A 17,229-nucleotide genomic window follows, 5' to 3' on the forward strand; every position below is an offset into this window, starting at 1 on the left:
TCGGGGTTTAACTGCTACACCACACTGCCTAACTGGTTAACTTTATAAATGCTGATATTAAACATTTAGGGGAATGAAATCTTAACCTATTTATTAAATCTGAATTAAACAAAGGGATGGAGGAAGTGTAAAGTTGCATTTGAGTTAAAAAGTGAACAAAATACATTTATTTTTTTATTTATTAAAAAGAGAATGGAAAGCAACAGTATAATTAAACAAGTTAAAAAAACGGGTCTCTGTCTCAACAACTATTTAGGATGACAAGACACACACAGATACTGAGAGTTGTGCCTGAGGGGTGACTTTTAGAACACAAGCACACCTCTCCTAATTGTCAGAGGTGCTGTCTTTAACAAACACTGTGATTTACAGGTTAAAAATAATGTCTTGCTGGCAGTCAAAAACAAAGAAAACATCCAGTGCTTTCACCTGGTGTAGTAAATGCAGTAGGAGGAGAATTTTAATAACATGCCCTGTGGGAGCAGCAAAGCTGGAATGGATCCACTTGCCTTCCGACCTTGAATCAATGCTATTCAGGTACTCATCTCCGTCTTGGAATTAGAAGGCATAATTGCTCCTGATCTTGAATAATTCTGAGTACTAAATAAAGTGTCCCATGGGGGAATATTTTTAAATAATCTGAACATTTCATTTTTGCATACAAATACCAAGAACGCCTTAAACAACAGAAACGGAATCAATATGCCGACCCTTTTGATATACTCCTAGCACGTACAACTTAGACAACAAAGAACAAGTTGAATCACATAAGTGTTAAGTTTCAACATATGGAATTTAGGACTGCTCTGTTAAAGCTGTGCATTGGAGGCAATGGAGGGTCTACAGCAGTGCTATCTAAGAGGTACCGGACCCTCCAGCTGTCAGTTACACACGCGCTGCCAGACCTGCTAAGAGGCTCCAGTGGATAAACGTAAATCTTTTATAAAGCTTGTTAAGACTGTCCTGAGAAATGCTTACTTATGGCCGTGGCTGAAAATGTCAGAGCTCCTCTCTTTGTTAGCAGGTCTTGGCCGGCATCGGGTACAACTGAGGAATTAAATAAATTGAGGCCTTGGTAATTAAAAAATTGGGAGACAAAGTCAGAGAGGCGAGATTACATTGGTTTGGACATGTGCAGAGGAGAGATGCTGGGTATATTGGGAGAAGGATGCTAAGGATAGAGGAGAAGAGGAAGGCCTAAGAGGAGGTTTATGGATGTGGTGAGAGAGGACATGATGGTGGTGGGTGTGACAGAACAAGATGATGAGGACAGAAAGATATGGAAAAAGATGACCCAATGTGGCGACCCCTAACAGGAGCAGCCGAAAGAAGAAGAAGAAGACTCGCTTATCACCATCCACTAAGGTAGACAGTTCAAATATTATTTCAGGGGTGACGCGAAGTCCATGTGGAAATGAATGTTTACATATATTTCCTTTTCAGAATTGTTATACAAGCCTACACAGGCATCAGTAAATTTTAATCCTGTAAGGACCCCGTTTAAGAAACTCAGGGAGGGTGGGTGCTGTGGAAGGGGGGTTTGTCGTTGCAATTTTTTTATCGATGATTTCTGATTGTTACTTACACTTCTTCTTTTTCTGTTTTCGGCTGCTCCCGTTAGGGGTCACCACTGCGGATCATCTTGTTCCATCTCTTCCTGTCCTTGTCATCTTGTTCTGTCACACCCATCACCTGCATGTCCTCTCTCACCACATCCATAAACCTCCTCTTAGGCCTTCCTCTCCTCCTCTTACCCGGCAGCTCTATCCTTAGCATCCTTCTTCCAATATACCCAGCGTCTCTCCTCTGCACATGTCCAAACCAACGCAATTTCGCCTCTCTGACCCTCTAAAGTCCTCATTTCTAATCCTGTCCACTCTCATCACCCCCAATGCAAATCTTAACATCTTTAACTCTGCCACCTCCAGCTCTGTCTCCTTTATTTGGTCTGTGCCACCGTCTCATACAGAGTGGCTTACGAAAATGTGGCCCGCCTCCACCAAGATGACTCCTGTCTTGTCTGCCACCGAAAACGGCCACAGAGACGTATTGACGCACAAGGGGATCACTTTCAGCATCTTCTGTAAATGTGAGTACCAAATCTGATTATTTTTCTCTTCACCACGTAATGCAGTCGTCTCGGTGGAGGCAGGCCACTTTTTCGTGGGCCACCCCATATAAAACAGCTGGTCTCACTACCGCCCTGTAGACCTTCCCTTTCACTCCTGCTGATACCCGTCTGTCACAAATCACTCCTGACAGTCTTTTCTATCAAATCCACCCTGCCTGCACTCTCTTCTTCACTTCTCTTCCACAATCCCCATTACTCTGTACTGTTGATCCCAAACATTTCTACTCATCCACCTTCACCAACTCTACTCATCACATCCTCACCATTCCTCTGACCTCACTCTCAGTCACACACATGTATTCTGTCGTGGTGGTCCTACTGACCTTCATTCCTCTCCCCTCTAGGCAGGGTCTCCTCAACCTGCTCCCTACTCTCGCTACAGACCACAATGTCATCAGCAAACATCACAGTCCACGGGGACTCCTGTCTAATCTCTTCTGTCAACCTGTCCATCACCATTGCAAATAAGAAAGAGCTCAGAGCCGATCCCTGATGTGATCCCACCTCCGTCACTCCTACCGCAGACCTCACCACGGTCACACTTCACTCATATATATCCTGTACAACTCTTACATACTTCTCTGCCACTCCCAACTTCCTCATACAACACCACAACTCTTCTCGAGGCCCCCTATCATATGCTTCCTCCAGGTCCACAGGCACAGGGGATGCACAAACCAGTGTGTTTCTTTGTGCCGATCCCAATATAAATGGGGAGAGTTACGTCAGGAAGGGCATCCGGTGTAAAATTTTGCCATATCAATATACGGAGAACAATACAAATTGTTTATACTGATGGCACATCTTCTTTCAGCTGCTCCCATTAGGGGTCGCCACAGTGGATCATCTTGTTCCATCTCTTCCTGTCCTTGTCATCTTGTTGTGTTACCCCCATCACCTGCATGTCCTCTCTCGCCACATCTATAAACCTTCAATTAGGCCTTTCTCTTTTCCTCTTCCCTAGCAGCTCTATCCTTAGCATCCTTCTCCCAATGTACCCAGCATTTCTCCTCTGCACATGTCCAAACCAACGCAATCTCTCCTCTCTGACTTTGTCTACCAACCATCCAACTTGAGCTGACCCTGTAATGTACTCGTTTCCTAATCTTATCCACCCTCGTTGCACCCAGTGCAAATCTTAGCATCTTTAACTCTGCCACCTCCAGCTCTGTCTCCTGCTTTCTGGTCAGTGTCACCGTCTCTTACCCATATAACATCTGATCACAAAAAAAAAAAGAAGTGTCATTGAAAGCAATTGAAAAATCTTAAGGACGCAGTATAGGAAGTCAATAAAGGGATTTGATTTTGGAATTTCCACTTCAGCTTCTTAACAACTAGGTGGTGACACTGCCTCAGGTTCAATGGTTTCCTCCCCCACATTTTCACAGTGCACATAGGAGGCTAAATCCAAAAATAAAGACATTTTGAAAATTACGCTGTCACCGCAACGGACAGCAGCTGACGCAGTATAACACATTCGCAGTGGCTTTTGGGTAGTTTGAACAGTGCGGCTCTCTACCCTTAGTGTAGTTTGAAGGCAACGTCAAATGAACATGGAGGTTCTGCTGCAGGATTGTACCATTAATGAACAACGTGCTGTTGTGAGATTCCTTTTGGCAGATGGAGTGAAACCTGCTGAAATTCACCAAAGGATTTTTGGCTCAACAGGGAACAGAAAACAGCAGGACTCAATAAAACGTTTATGAATGGGTGAAAAGGCTTAAAATTGGGAAGAACAAGCGCAACCGACGAAACTCAATCTGGCTGAGCATCAATAGCGCACACACAAGCCCAGATCCACATGGCGGATGCCTTCATAAGAGAAGGCCGATGGGTGACGTTGTCCACTGTTGCTGCCCATTTTGATATCAGCTATAGATCTGCACAAGCCAAAGCACATTGTGACTTGAGGAGCCGTAAACTTTGGGTACCCAAACAGCTTACTGATCTGCACAAAGTGCCAACATCCTTTGGTGAACGTCAGCATATTTCACTCTCACTGCCTAAAGAAATCTCACAATGTTGTTTATTACCGGTACAATCCTGCAGCGGAGCCTCCATGGTCACTTGACCTTGGCTTCAACTACACTAACATCAGATGGCTGTGCTGTGCGTATTCACGCTACCCATAAACCATCACAAACAGGTTCTGTTGTGTCAGCCTCTATTCCGTTGTGGTTACCGCATAATTTCCAAATTGTCTAAATTGTCTTTCTCAAGAGCACAGAGCGAGTCAGTGGGAGGAACTTAACAAGAAACCTCTGCCCACATTGAAGGTCAAAGTGATTCTATAGCCGCTGCCACGATCTTCACTTGGATTTGTATTTTTTTAGTCTTCTCCTTGGCATCTAAAAATAGTGGAGATAACATTCGGAAAGCTTTAGAGGTCAAGGAATGACATGGCTCGATTCTTTTTTTTTTCTATTTAGAACATTTTTGAAGACATTATTTTGAAATACGTCTTCCCAAAATGCCATTGTGTTGGTATAATGGGTGCCACCGTTTGTGATGCAGGGTGGCCATGCAGAGTGATTGTGAGTGTTTGACTGTGACATCTTTAACGGTATAAGGGCCAGCATTACACACTTCTTTACCGTAATTGTTAAAATTTGTGGAACAATCAAAACCCAAAGAAACCCCTCACGTTATTATTGTTAAGAGACCTCTGGCTACAAATTGTTTTGATTCTTTCGATTTATGTATTCCATTTGGCTTATGTTATGTGAAATATTCTGGTTACTGGCTCTGTTGGCTATGGTTCTCGGTCTACAGCTTGCTCTCATGTCACAGCTTTTATTGCTTCGCAACCCCAAAACCCATCATCTATGGGGGAAGAGCGAAAACTTTAGATTCCTCAAAAAAATTAATTTGACGGATCTCGACATTTTAGGGTCCCCTGATACCGAAAACATCGATATGTCGTATCGTAGCTAGAGTTCATGCCGCTCAGGGCGGGACGGTGCTTCAATTTGCCGCCCTCCAACATATCGGAATATGTTAACCTGTTAAAACTGTAAATTAAAATGACGTATACAGAAAAATTAAGATATATTTTGTATACATTTATTCATATATAGAGAAACGGCAATAATTTTTCACATATAATTATTTATAAGCATCAACGGGACAAGAATATAGTATAGATGCACTGATAAGCCGTGTTCTGATTATTAGTTTAATATAATTACAGTGAGAAAACCAGAGCAAGAACGCATTTGGATTGATCACGAAACAAAATTATAAATTGTAAATTAGTTGCTTATCTTCCCAGAAATTATTATCGGTGTAATGTTTATTTTTGTTATTGCCTCATAAATTTCAACTGTTGTGTCTGATACCGTCGCAGAAGGACAGTCTGAAAATTATTTCTGGATAAAAATCAGAGAATTTTACTTTTTTAATTCAAGAGTGACATTTTTCCGAAACCCTGCTGCTTACACAAGAATTGTACTGAGCCTTTTGGCCAATAATGCCGCCCCCAAAAACTGTGCCGCCCAGGGTGGACTGCCCCCTCCGCCCGCCCCTAGCTTCACCACTGTTGTGTGTCTGTGTGTGTGTGTCACAGTTTCGTGAGGACAGTCCAGAGATAAAATGAATGGACGGAAAAACACCAAACTTGAAACTTAAGCCTGTTAGGAAATGACGAGGTGCTGATTAGTTTTTGAGTCGAGTTGTGCGAGAGAATGAGGCCCTCTAGAGGAACCCTCAAATACCGTAATTCTGCAATTAATGAGGAATTATTCTCATCAATTGCTATCGTAAGGACCTATTTTATAATCAGAAAGATCAGATTGGTAAATAATTACTGAAATGTTAGAGAAAAGTTTCGGGTAACTCGGTTGCTGGGGCAACAAACCCTACTGATGCTCTTGTCCGAATTTTTTTCGGATTGGATATACTTTATCAATCCCTGAGGGGGGAAATGGTCTTTTTCCATTACCTTTGGAGAGAGCGCAGGTTGAGCTATCGTACAGAACCACCTGGAGTGATCTTCAGGTTACAGAATTAGTTGTAACATAACATTTTTTAATCCAATTCCGGATCTCAGGACCAATGGACACAGGACAGGACAGGAGCCACTCCATAAGCCCATCACAGGGCTAAAGAGCTGAAACTGATGGACGAAAAAAAAACAAAACTCGAAACTTAAGCCTGTTAGGAAATGACGATGTGCTGATTAGTTTTTGAGTCAAGTCGTATGAGAGAATGAGGCCCACTAGAGGAGCCCTCAAATAGCGTAATTATGCAATCAATGATGAATTTTTCTTGTCAATTGCTATCATAATGACCTATTGTATGATCTGAAAGATCAGAGTGATAAATAATTACTGAAATGATATAGTGATAGGGTGTTGTACCGTGTTAGTCATTATGGATGTAGTGAGAAGTTAAGCAAAATGGCACCTTTTATTGGCTAACTAGAAAGATTACAATATGCAAGCTTTCTGAAGCAACTAAGGCCCCTTCTTCAGGCAAAGATGTCACCACCTTAATAAATGATTACAACCTGCCTGAAGAAGGGGCCTGAGTTGCCTCAAAAAGCTTGCATGTTGTAATCTATTCAGTTAGCCAATAAAAGGTGTCATTTTGCTGAACGTCTCACTGAAATTTTATAGAAGAGTTCGGGTAACTTGACTTCTGGAGTGCAAAAGCCAATTGATGTTCACGTTTGAATTTTTTATCATTTCAGCCCTCCTGGTTATGGCCATGACTTGTTATTACAATTATAATACAATACAATACAATATCATATACAAAACTATTATACAAAATATAGTACTTTTTCGACTATTTCGACTCTTCAATTCCACCCAGGGGAGTAAATGCGAACATTAATTTATTTTAATTCTTTTCATTTTTATTACTATTTAATTGAATATTGTTTCTTTGTATCAGTATACTGCTGCTGGATTATGTGAATTTCCCCTTGGGATTAATAAAGTATCTATCTATCTATCTACTGTATATTATTATTGTATTATTACAGTTGCAATATATATCTTCTGATTTCATCTTACCTTAAGCTGCCGCCACCCCGTGCAGCCATAGGAAGCATGACAGATATCTTTGGTTATCATAAAGAAGGCTCAGATGACTGAGGAAAGCCCAGAACTCTTCATCTGTACTCACCAACTACTACAGGTACACAGTGGAATCCATTCTTACTGGCACAAAGCATACAGAGGATGGTGAATATGCCCAGCGCACAGCTCATAGTTCAGTTGTTCAGGACATACATAAGACAAGCTGTCTTAGAAAGAGACAAATGTTGCTGAGGATGCAGTGAGTCACTTTTTTCCCCCTCCTGTCACGACCATCGGGAGCTATCCATAAAAAGTCTAGACAGACTCATTTTAATCATTCAAGTGGCAGCGATGTTTGGGGCGCTGCAGAGGAATTGACAGCTGTTGCCAAGATCAGATACATTAGAGACAGAGACAGATCACCTAAGTTTGAGGGAGATCGCCAAACTCAAAAGTCATAAAGCAAAACCAAAGCTGTAATCAGATTTCAAACCGACAATAAACTGCTAAAGTACTAAAGCCGCTTGCAAAGGCTTTCCTTGATTTTTCAACAAGGCTTGGATTCTTTTTTATCTGTGCACTCGACGTATACTGGAGAGCTGCCATGATATCACATGTTACGCAGCTTGTGCTCCATATACCTCACAACAGCAAGCACTCTCTTCAACATGGAGGAGAATGTAAAAAATAGATAGAGATTGGAATGACCCCACAAAACTAACAACAAGAATAATAAAAGGTAAAGTAGCACTTCCGGTTAGCGGAAAGAGCCCAAAAGTTGATCAAAATCTACGTTTTCTACCTAATACTTGCATGCAAAATTTGGTTGATCTAAGTGAAAGCATACTCAAGTTATCATGTTTACACACAGACAAACACAGACATAATTACAAAAATGGTATTTTCAGACTCAGGAAGGTCTAAAACGTCGAGATTCATCAAAATCTCTGCATCAAATCTTTGGACGATCACAATTCTTTCCCTACACTTCATATACAAGAAAGTCAGGGAGGTCTAAGATGAATTTTGATATCGAATCTTTGGACGATTACAATACTTTCCCCACACTTCGTATACAGGAAAGTCAGGGAGGTCTAAGATGAATCTCGATATCGAATCTTTGGATGATTACAATACTTTCTCCACACTTCATATATGAGAAAGTCAGGGAGGTCTAAAACGTTGAGATTCATTAAAATCTCGACATCAAATCTTTGGAAGATCACAATACTTTCCCTGCACTTTGTATACAAGAAAGTCAGGGAGGTCTAAGATGAATCTCGATATCGAATCTTTGGATGATTACAATACTTTCTCCACACTTCATATATGAGAAAGTCAGGGAGGTCTAAAACGTTGAGATTCATTAAAATCTCGACATCAAATCTTTGGATGATCACAATACTTTCCCTACACTTTGTATACAAGAAAGTAAAAATGAAGTATAATTTGTACTTTTTCAATTCTGGTAAATAAGACAGACATGTGAGTGTCTGTGGCACTAGATTCAGGAGCAGTTGTCATCCTTATGTCATTAGGCTACCCTGGACTGACAATTATTGTACATGATTGTTTTCAAGTGTACATTGTCTAATTATGTATGATGATGTTGTATTAAATGTATGTTGTTGGTACCGCAATACTGCCACTAGTATGTGGGAGACATGCTGGTAAGAATTTCAACACACTATGTACACTTCACAAGAAATTTGAACTTGGATTTGTGTTCAGAAAAAGAAAAAGGTGTCAAGCCTGAATTTTTTTTATTGTACTTTGCACATTATACAGTAGTTGGGACTCACTTGCTCTCACATCAGAACTACAGCTGGCTTGAAATTATCTGTACAAAATAAGTGTACAATGAAACACAGGGACAATACAGTCATCTCACTAAGGTATTAGTTTACTGGAGGTGAAAAATCCAATTTGTGACACTCATTTTAAAATGCCCTAATTGTGGGAGTACATTAAAAAGTAAAGACCACTTAATAATTATGTGGTAACTGCAATGGATAGAAGCTGACGCAATACCACACATTCGCAATGGCTTAGGGGTTGATCGAGCACAGACAGCGCAGTGCTCTGCCGTTAGTCAAGTTGAAGCCAAGTTCAAATTAAAACAGACGCTCCGCTGCGGGATTACGCCAGTGTTGAGCAAGGCACCGTAGTGAGATTTCTTTGAGCAGAGGGAGTGAGACCTGCTGAAATTCAGCGGAGTATGTTGACCCAATCTGGAAGTGAGAGAAGAGCGACCAGGCTCATTCCAGGGCTACAGGGCATGAATTATGAAGAAAGATTAAAAGAGCTGAGCCTTTTCAGTTTAAGAGGAGAAGTGATTGAAGTGTTTAAAATTATGTGCAGTGTGTGGAGACTCTGACTTTAAAATGAGTTCATCAAGAACATGGGGACACAGTTGGAAAACTTGTTAAGGGGAAATTTCACAGAAACATTAGGAAGTTTTTCTTTACACAAAGAATGATAGACACTTGGAATAAGCGACCAAGAAGTGTGGTAGACAGTAAGAGTTTGGGGACCCTCAAAGCTCAATTTGATGTTATTTGAATTAAGTGGATAGGACTGACAAGCTTTGTGGGGCTGAATGGCCTTTTCGTGTCCAGATTGTTCTAATGTTGTAATAATTCACTAACCATAGTGCTTGGAGTTCTGACCAAACAGTTTCGTGCTCTCAGAGTCCTTTAAACTATCATTTGACTTGTACTCAAGCGTGGCTTCCATCTGGCCACGTCACTATAAAGGCCTGTTTAATGGACTACTGCTGAGATGACCAAAATTCCAACAGGATGTCCCATCCCAATAGAGGACTTCTGAAGCTCTGTTAGAGTGGCCAATGATTTCCTTAATTAAGGTCCCTCTTGCCCAATTTACTTAATTTGGCTAAATGGCTAACTATAGGAAGAGTCTTCCATTTCACAATTATTGAGGTTACTGGGAACACTCAAGGCTTGAGAAATGGGTTTATCACCTTGCCCTGATTTGTGCCTCACCACAATTTGATTCCAGTGATCTACAGGGAGTTCCTTGGACTTGGTGGCTCAGTTTTTGTCTTGACATGCAGTGTGAATTGTGGGACCCTCTACCCTCACTCTCAACTACAATATGTCCAGTCAATTCAGTTTGCCACAGGTGGACTGCAAAGAACTTCTACACACACCTCACGGAGAGTTAAAGCAAACAGAATGCTTCCTCTTTATCTTTACCCAATTTGATGTGAGATAGATGTGCCTGATGAACCTTCTGCACTTCTATCAGCGCCTTCCCCGTTTCCCACAAGCCCAGCACAGTCCAAAGCACTAACACCGCACAATACCGTAAGTCATCCTTCGATCATTCTTTTCTCCTCCACTCCTCGGGTCAAGCTTCGTCTTCCTAATCACGACTCTGGCTCCCTGAGTGTAGGGAAAGTATTGCAATCGTTCAAAGACTCGATGTCGAGATTTTGATGAATCTCAACGTTTTAGACCTCCCTGACTCTCATATACAAAGTGTAGGGAAAGTATTGCAATCGTCCAAGGACTCGATGTCGAGATTTTGATGAATCTCAACGTTTTAGACCTCCCTGACTTTCTCATATACAAAGTGTAGGGAAACTATTGTAATCGTCCAAGGACTCGATGTCGAGATTTTGATGAATCTCAACGTTTTAGACCTCCCTGACTTTCTCATAAACGAAGTGTGGGGAAAGTATTGTAATCGTCCAAAGATTCGATGTCGAGATTCATCTTAGATGTTCACCAAGAACACAGGGACACAGATAGAAACTTGTTAAGGGTAAATTTCGCGAAATAAGGGGTTGATTAAGGGTACTAATGCCTCTCTCTCTCCATCTACAGAAACAAAGAAGAAAAACAATAATTCACTGACCATACTCAAAATGGGTTCTCAAAATGGCCACGATTCTATAATCCTATCCATCGATGACATCACTTCCGGCTCCATTATAATCATGTCACTTCCGTTGCCACCATAATGATGTCACTTCTGGTACCGCCATAAAGACGTCACTTCCAGCACCGGCATAAAGATGTCACTTCTGGCCGTCACTGATGGTGTCAATTCCATTTTCTCATTTCCTGTCACATGTATTTCCTGCCACCACTTTCTGCTATATAAACCATTGTCTCATATTTTTGATTCTATTGACCTCATTTTTTCATATTGTCCGTCAGACATTATACGGGAGAAATCCCCCAACTCTCTTTGAGTATTCCAGAGTCCTTGTTTCTTATTGCAACTGTTATGTTCCATCTGCTCACTGTTACCGGTATTAAAGTAAAAGTTGCCTTGACTTTTTGATTCACTCTCTCTCACAATCTAATACTGAGGATGACCCGGCTGTGCCGGCCACCTAGGTTTTAATTTGAATACATGGCACTAACTGTTTTTGTTGCTTACAGAGTGTGTGTGGCATGTTTTGTAATAGTGTGACGTCAGCAGGCAAGTAGGGTTGGCAGTCCTTTCTCTTTATTTTTCTGGTGTAAGAGTGTTGTTCAGGGATCAAAACAACTTTCAGCCGAGTCCAGAGAACACGCGGCTCATTGTGTTGTAGTGGCCTTGGCGTTGAACTTTTATAGTAAAGGGCTGCCAGTTCATTACTCCCCTCTGATTCACTGTGTGCGACTGTGCAGGTCACATAAACTGGGCTCCAATTGTAAAAAATAGATATGGAAATACAGTAAATGTAATAAATACTGGGCTTATAAGAAGACATATTAATGGTAATAATACTAATACTACTAATGCTAATAATAATTGTCTGATGCCTGGACTTTGCAGGTTGTATCCCGATTCTCCACATTTCCCTGTGGCCTCTTATATATTTGAGATACCTTCTAATTAGCCTTACCTAATAATTCTTTGTGTTACAGGATTATACCACAAAATATCATTTTCTAAACCTGCTTAATCCTGAGCAAGGTTACGGGGGTAGCGAGGGGGTGTGGGGGCAGGGGGTCTGTAGCCTATCCCAGCAAGCATAAGGCACAAGGCAGGAACAATCCCTGAACAGGGCACCAGTCCATCACAGTATTACAGGATTACCTGCTTTATAATATATCCTGCAATTGCAGTTCCTGGAAAAATTAAAACTGATGGATATTCCTATCAAATAAGCGGCTGAAAAAATTCACTAATGTACATGGTCACAGTCTCATTAACGCATCACATCCTGAATTGTAAATGTAGCACAGGCACAGGAGTCAGAGGTTAGCTTTTCTTACTTACCTACACTGACGATTTTTTGCAGCACCAGGTCCTTGAGCAGAGATTCGATGACAATACTGTCTCTTGAGTAGAGTTCATATCGGTTAATCCCAATGTGGAATTTGAGCCAATTTGGGTAGGAGTCGGCCGAAGGCTCCCCGGTCGGGGTGTATTCTTCTTCATCTGTGCCTTCGTTTGGCCTGTAAAATGTAAAATATAAAACATCGGTTAAGTCTCAACTCACTTGCGTCAATCATCACTGCAAAGTCACTCTTTGCCAGTTAGCAACAAGGTCAAGTTCTAAAGGTGGTGACTAGCTATAGGACCACCTAAAAAAAAGCTATTGTGCATTTACTGTAGATAACTGAGTACACACAAAAAAATTTTCTCTTTGACGGATTGGTGTCCTGTCTGGGGATTGTTTCTGCCTTGCACGCACTGGTTGCTGGAATTGGCTCCAGCTGCCCCATGACCCTGCTCTATATACAGGGGTTTTAAAATGGATTATTGATTATTGCATCTGACTGGTACTAAAGGTTTTACACAATTATGGGGAATCAGAAAGTGTTTCATCTGTATTTAGTCCTTGAAGAATTCAGGTGGTTTGCCAAATATTGAGTTTGTGGCTAATAAAGGGAAGAAGTTATGTGCTGTCACAGCTCTTCACAGTAATGGGAAATAAAATATTGACCTTATATGGTTTCAATTATTAGGTGAGATTTCATTCAAAAGGGATAACTTCTTGCCTGAAGAGTGCGCTTTCACCATCTCAGATCCCCCATACATTTCAGCAGTAAATTATTGGCACCCTGGTAATACAGCAAGCGATATGCCAGCATGCGAAGCCGGGCCATAGGGCTCCCCCTAAGGGCTATTAAACTGTTAACATGCATGTGACAAGACTTTGTTATGTTAGCACCGGTGTTACCAATCAGACTTCAATCCCGATGCACTTGAATTGTCTCGTGTTACTTGTTCTGTTTGATGCGTGTTTCATGTTTATGTCTGATATATAAATGTAATCTGACACCTTGTCGTTATTGGTTGCTATGGTTTATTGTCATTGTTTTGCTTAGTAGTTACGGTCTACTGTGTCAATGTACGCATTGCTGGTGCATTTTAATATTTCTGAACCAGTGAAAGCAGCACTAAGTACATCTCTCTATTATATGAAATAAAATCATACGGCGAGACGGGACATTTTGGAAGAGAGTCCCGCGAGATGAGACTTTGGCCATGAGATTTTTGTCAAGTCCCGCCCTCCTCTCAACCATATTCAACCACGCCCGCAGTCCTCCCACCACTCATTGGTGTGAATGCTTTTGTCAGACACAGTTCCTGCTCTCTCAGCTCTTATAAATTTTAATGTTTTCCTCACTTTAAGTTCCCAATTAAAGAAGACTTGTTATGTCCACATTTTATTGAAGAATTTCATCAAGTACACAGTCAATCCTAGCACAGAGAAACGATAAAGTCAAACAAATTAACTCGACAATTGTCGATCGGTTACACAGCAAATAGGTTAAATGTGTATCGATAGACTCTGCTGAAACATCAACTTACACGAAGAATATCAACAACTGTTAACACCGTCTGGTTTTCCACCGGCTGAATTACTGCAAAAAGAAGAATGTATCGTAATGTAATTGCGTAATTTATGTCTGAGTGATGGGCTATGCAATGGGACAAGATTAGTTGTATTGAAAATTGGTCAAACAATGACATGTAAAATTTTATCAGGCGACAAGAAAGGTAATGTAGTACATCTTCAGGGGATAATATTAGACACCAAAGGAGATCTTGATACGCCATTCGTATTAAAACATTCACAGTTTCCTGTTAGAATAGCTTTTGCTATGACAATTAACAAATCACAGAGACAAACATTCAAAAAAGTTATTTATTAGAGACAAAGAAACGATATTCACTCATGGGCAGATATATGTTATGTTGTCACGATGTAACTCCACACACAGAACCAAAATTCAAAGTGTTATTGATGAGAAGTTAATTCCAAATATTGTTTTTACTGAAGTTTTACAGTGAAGGTGTAAGTTTAAAAAGTATTTGCGTGTTCATTTCAAAGCCAAACAGAACGAAATTGTATAACGCAACGAATACCGCTAACGCAACATGAAACATAATTTTCTTTCATTTTCTACGTTTTACTATTTTTTACTGTGGTTAATTACTCGCTGTAATGTAAAATAGTTGATTCGATTATGCATATGTAACAATTCCCATGAAAATAACAATCTGTTTAAATTGTGCATTTGCTTCCCCATACCTGAGTGGCAGAGCCTCAAAGTGGCTAGCGTGTAGCGCCCGCACGGGGTTTGGCAAGCGAAGCGAGCAGGAGGCAGAGCCCCCTATTCTCACAAAATTATTTCTCCCATAAGGGTCCGAAAGGGTTAACATATGGACATTACCCCTCAAACATTTGGGAATGTATAGCATTGAGAAACAATTACAGAATGAAGATGGCGCACCGGTGTGGCATACTGGTTAAGGCTTTAGACTTGAAACCCTGAGGCAAATCCTGTTACTGACACTGTGTGATCCTGAGCAGGTCACTTCACCTGCCTGTGCAAAAGGAACTGTAACCGATTGCAACTGCAATGGTGTAAGTCACCTTGGATAAACTAGAACGCCAGCCAAACTATAAGCAAAAATAATTTAGTATGGAAAAGCCGCCACTTGAGGAAATTCTTTTATGGCACTTTTAAGAAATTACACTCTGAACACCAGGCATCGTCAGGAGAAAAGAATTCTAGAAACAGCAAGTTTTTTTTTTATTTTTTATTTTGAACATGTTGACATGGCACAATGGAGCACTGGATAGCACCACCTACTGTATTCGCCATGCGTATTTGATTCACACATTTGTTTAATTTGTATTTTTTTTTTTTATTTTGTTTGCCATGTCCTTTATAATCAGAAGCTGCCAGATTCATTATCACTTTAATTTGGCCCAGTGTGTGAGTGCATCCTGTCCAAGGCGCTTCATTTATAAAACCTGAAAATATGTGCACTGCCAAAAAAAAAAACGGAAAATGTGTAGGCCAGAAAAAAAAATTAGATTTATAAAACCTGGTGTGCACACACACACCACACACACACACACACACACACACGTGTCTACACAATTTACCTTTATACATCACAATCACCATGGAAACATGCATACGTGAACGAGCCTCAAATGCCGCCCTGAAACAACCATATATGGAGCATGCTAATCAGGCTCATACATATGCAATCACAAACCTGCAGAACAGAACTTGACTGGCTGAGACAGCAGCCTCCCACCTGATGTGCTGAGACTCCGCCCCCTTAATTCAAAAGTATCTGGCAGACTCTGCAACTGGGAGAGCAAGATCATGTGCAGCATTATAGCGGCTCTCCTCTGCATTCTGGGGTCTGGGTAAGGTGTAAAGTGGCAGCGTCTGAGCGGATAGCGCCCATCACCTGATGCATGTAATGACATGATTGCTGTTACAGTGAATAGTACGGGCCATATAAAACAATTTAAAGCCGTTTAACACGTACAGCACCATCACACCTGCCAAAGCAACTGTAGGTTGCCTCAAGATAAATGAATCATGGCCTGACTCAAGCCTTCAAGACACAACGTCTGTCAGTCTCATCTTGACATCATAGATGACTTATGCATTAACGGGTTAGCAAAATCAGCATCATTCTCACCAGGTGCCCTTACTGTAATAAGTGTGCAGTCAATTGACGGCAGGAGAAGCGGACACAGGTGCAAACTCTCTTTTGACGTTGGCAAAAACACATCATGTTTTATGCATGTACACTGGGGTCCACCTGGGGGCGTACCAGTCCCTCAACCCCGACACAGACAGGCTAAGACACAAGTTCAACAAAACACAGACGTTTATTCTTCAGTGGGGGAAGCGTTTTTCCTTTGCTCCCCACTACACAGCACAGTATAAACCACCAATCTTATAAATAAACGTCTACGTGTGGAAGTGCATATGTCTGTCTGTCTGTCCGGTCCGGAAGTGCGAGGCAACAGCATGAAGCTCAAAGAAAGCGACTCTGTCGTCAAAGTGAAACCACCGAGGAAAGAGAACCTCACTTAGCCGCTAATGCTATTTTATTCTCTATATACCTTCACCCTATTGGAGCTATTTTTAGGAAATTTTACATTTCTTTTCACTGCTATGCTGATGATACTCAGGTTTATATCCCCATCTGCATCTCTGCAATAAATCAGCTCCACAACTGTCTTTTTGAACTAAGATCCTGGATGGCTAATAATTTTCTTGATCTGAATCAAAACAAAATGGAGGTGCTTATAATGGGTCCATCAGCTAAAGCCCAAATTGGTCTTGGGCTTCTCGGCTCTTTCTCTGTCTTTTGCAAACCTAAAATCCGTAATCTTGGTGTTATTTTTGACAGTAACCTCTCTTTTGAGAAACACGTTAATTCTGTAGTCAAGAGTTGCTTTTTCCAGCTTTGTCTTTTAGGTAAGATCAAGCCTTTTTTTATCTTTTAGGGATCTTGAGAGAGCTACTCATACTTTTATCTTTTCTCGCCTCGATTACTGCAACTCGCTGTATTCTGGGATTAGCAAATCTCTGATACGCAGGTCACAGTTGATCCAGAATGCTGCCGCTCGCTTTCTGGTTGGGGCAAGAAAGTCTGATTCTGTTTCTCCAATTTTAGCTTCTTTACACTGGCGGCCTGTCAGTTTTCAAATTGAGTTTAAAATCTTGTTGCTAGTTTTTAAATCTTTACATGGGCTTGCTCTGTCTATTTATCTGAATTGTGTGTTTTACACCAGCCATCTAGAGTGCTTAGATCTTCTGGTCAGTTGTCTCTTGTTGT

The 17,229-nt window shown here is 41.0% G+C and overlaps 1 protein-coding gene across 1 annotated transcript in view; it reads right to left on the reverse strand.

Annotated features, from left to right (window-relative positions):
- The window catches only part of LOC120542454 (extracellular serine/threonine protein kinase FAM20C-like), a 177,587-nt gene that overhangs the window by 127,366 nt on the left and 32,992 nt on the right, over positions 1-17,229 (reverse strand). The window contains exon 2 of the mRNA XM_039774947.1: positions 12,397-12,575. Within this exon, the coding sequence (XP_039630881.1) occupies positions 12,397-12,575 (179 nt within the window). The remainder of the gene's footprint in view (positions 1-12,396; positions 12,576-17,229) is intronic.

This window comes from Polypterus senegalus, chromosome 13, assembly GCF_016835505.1.
Source record: "Polypterus senegalus isolate Bchr_013 chromosome 13, ASM1683550v1, whole genome shotgun sequence".
NCBI lineage: Eukaryota > Metazoa > Chordata > Cladistia > Polypteriformes > Polypteridae > Polypterus > Polypterus senegalus.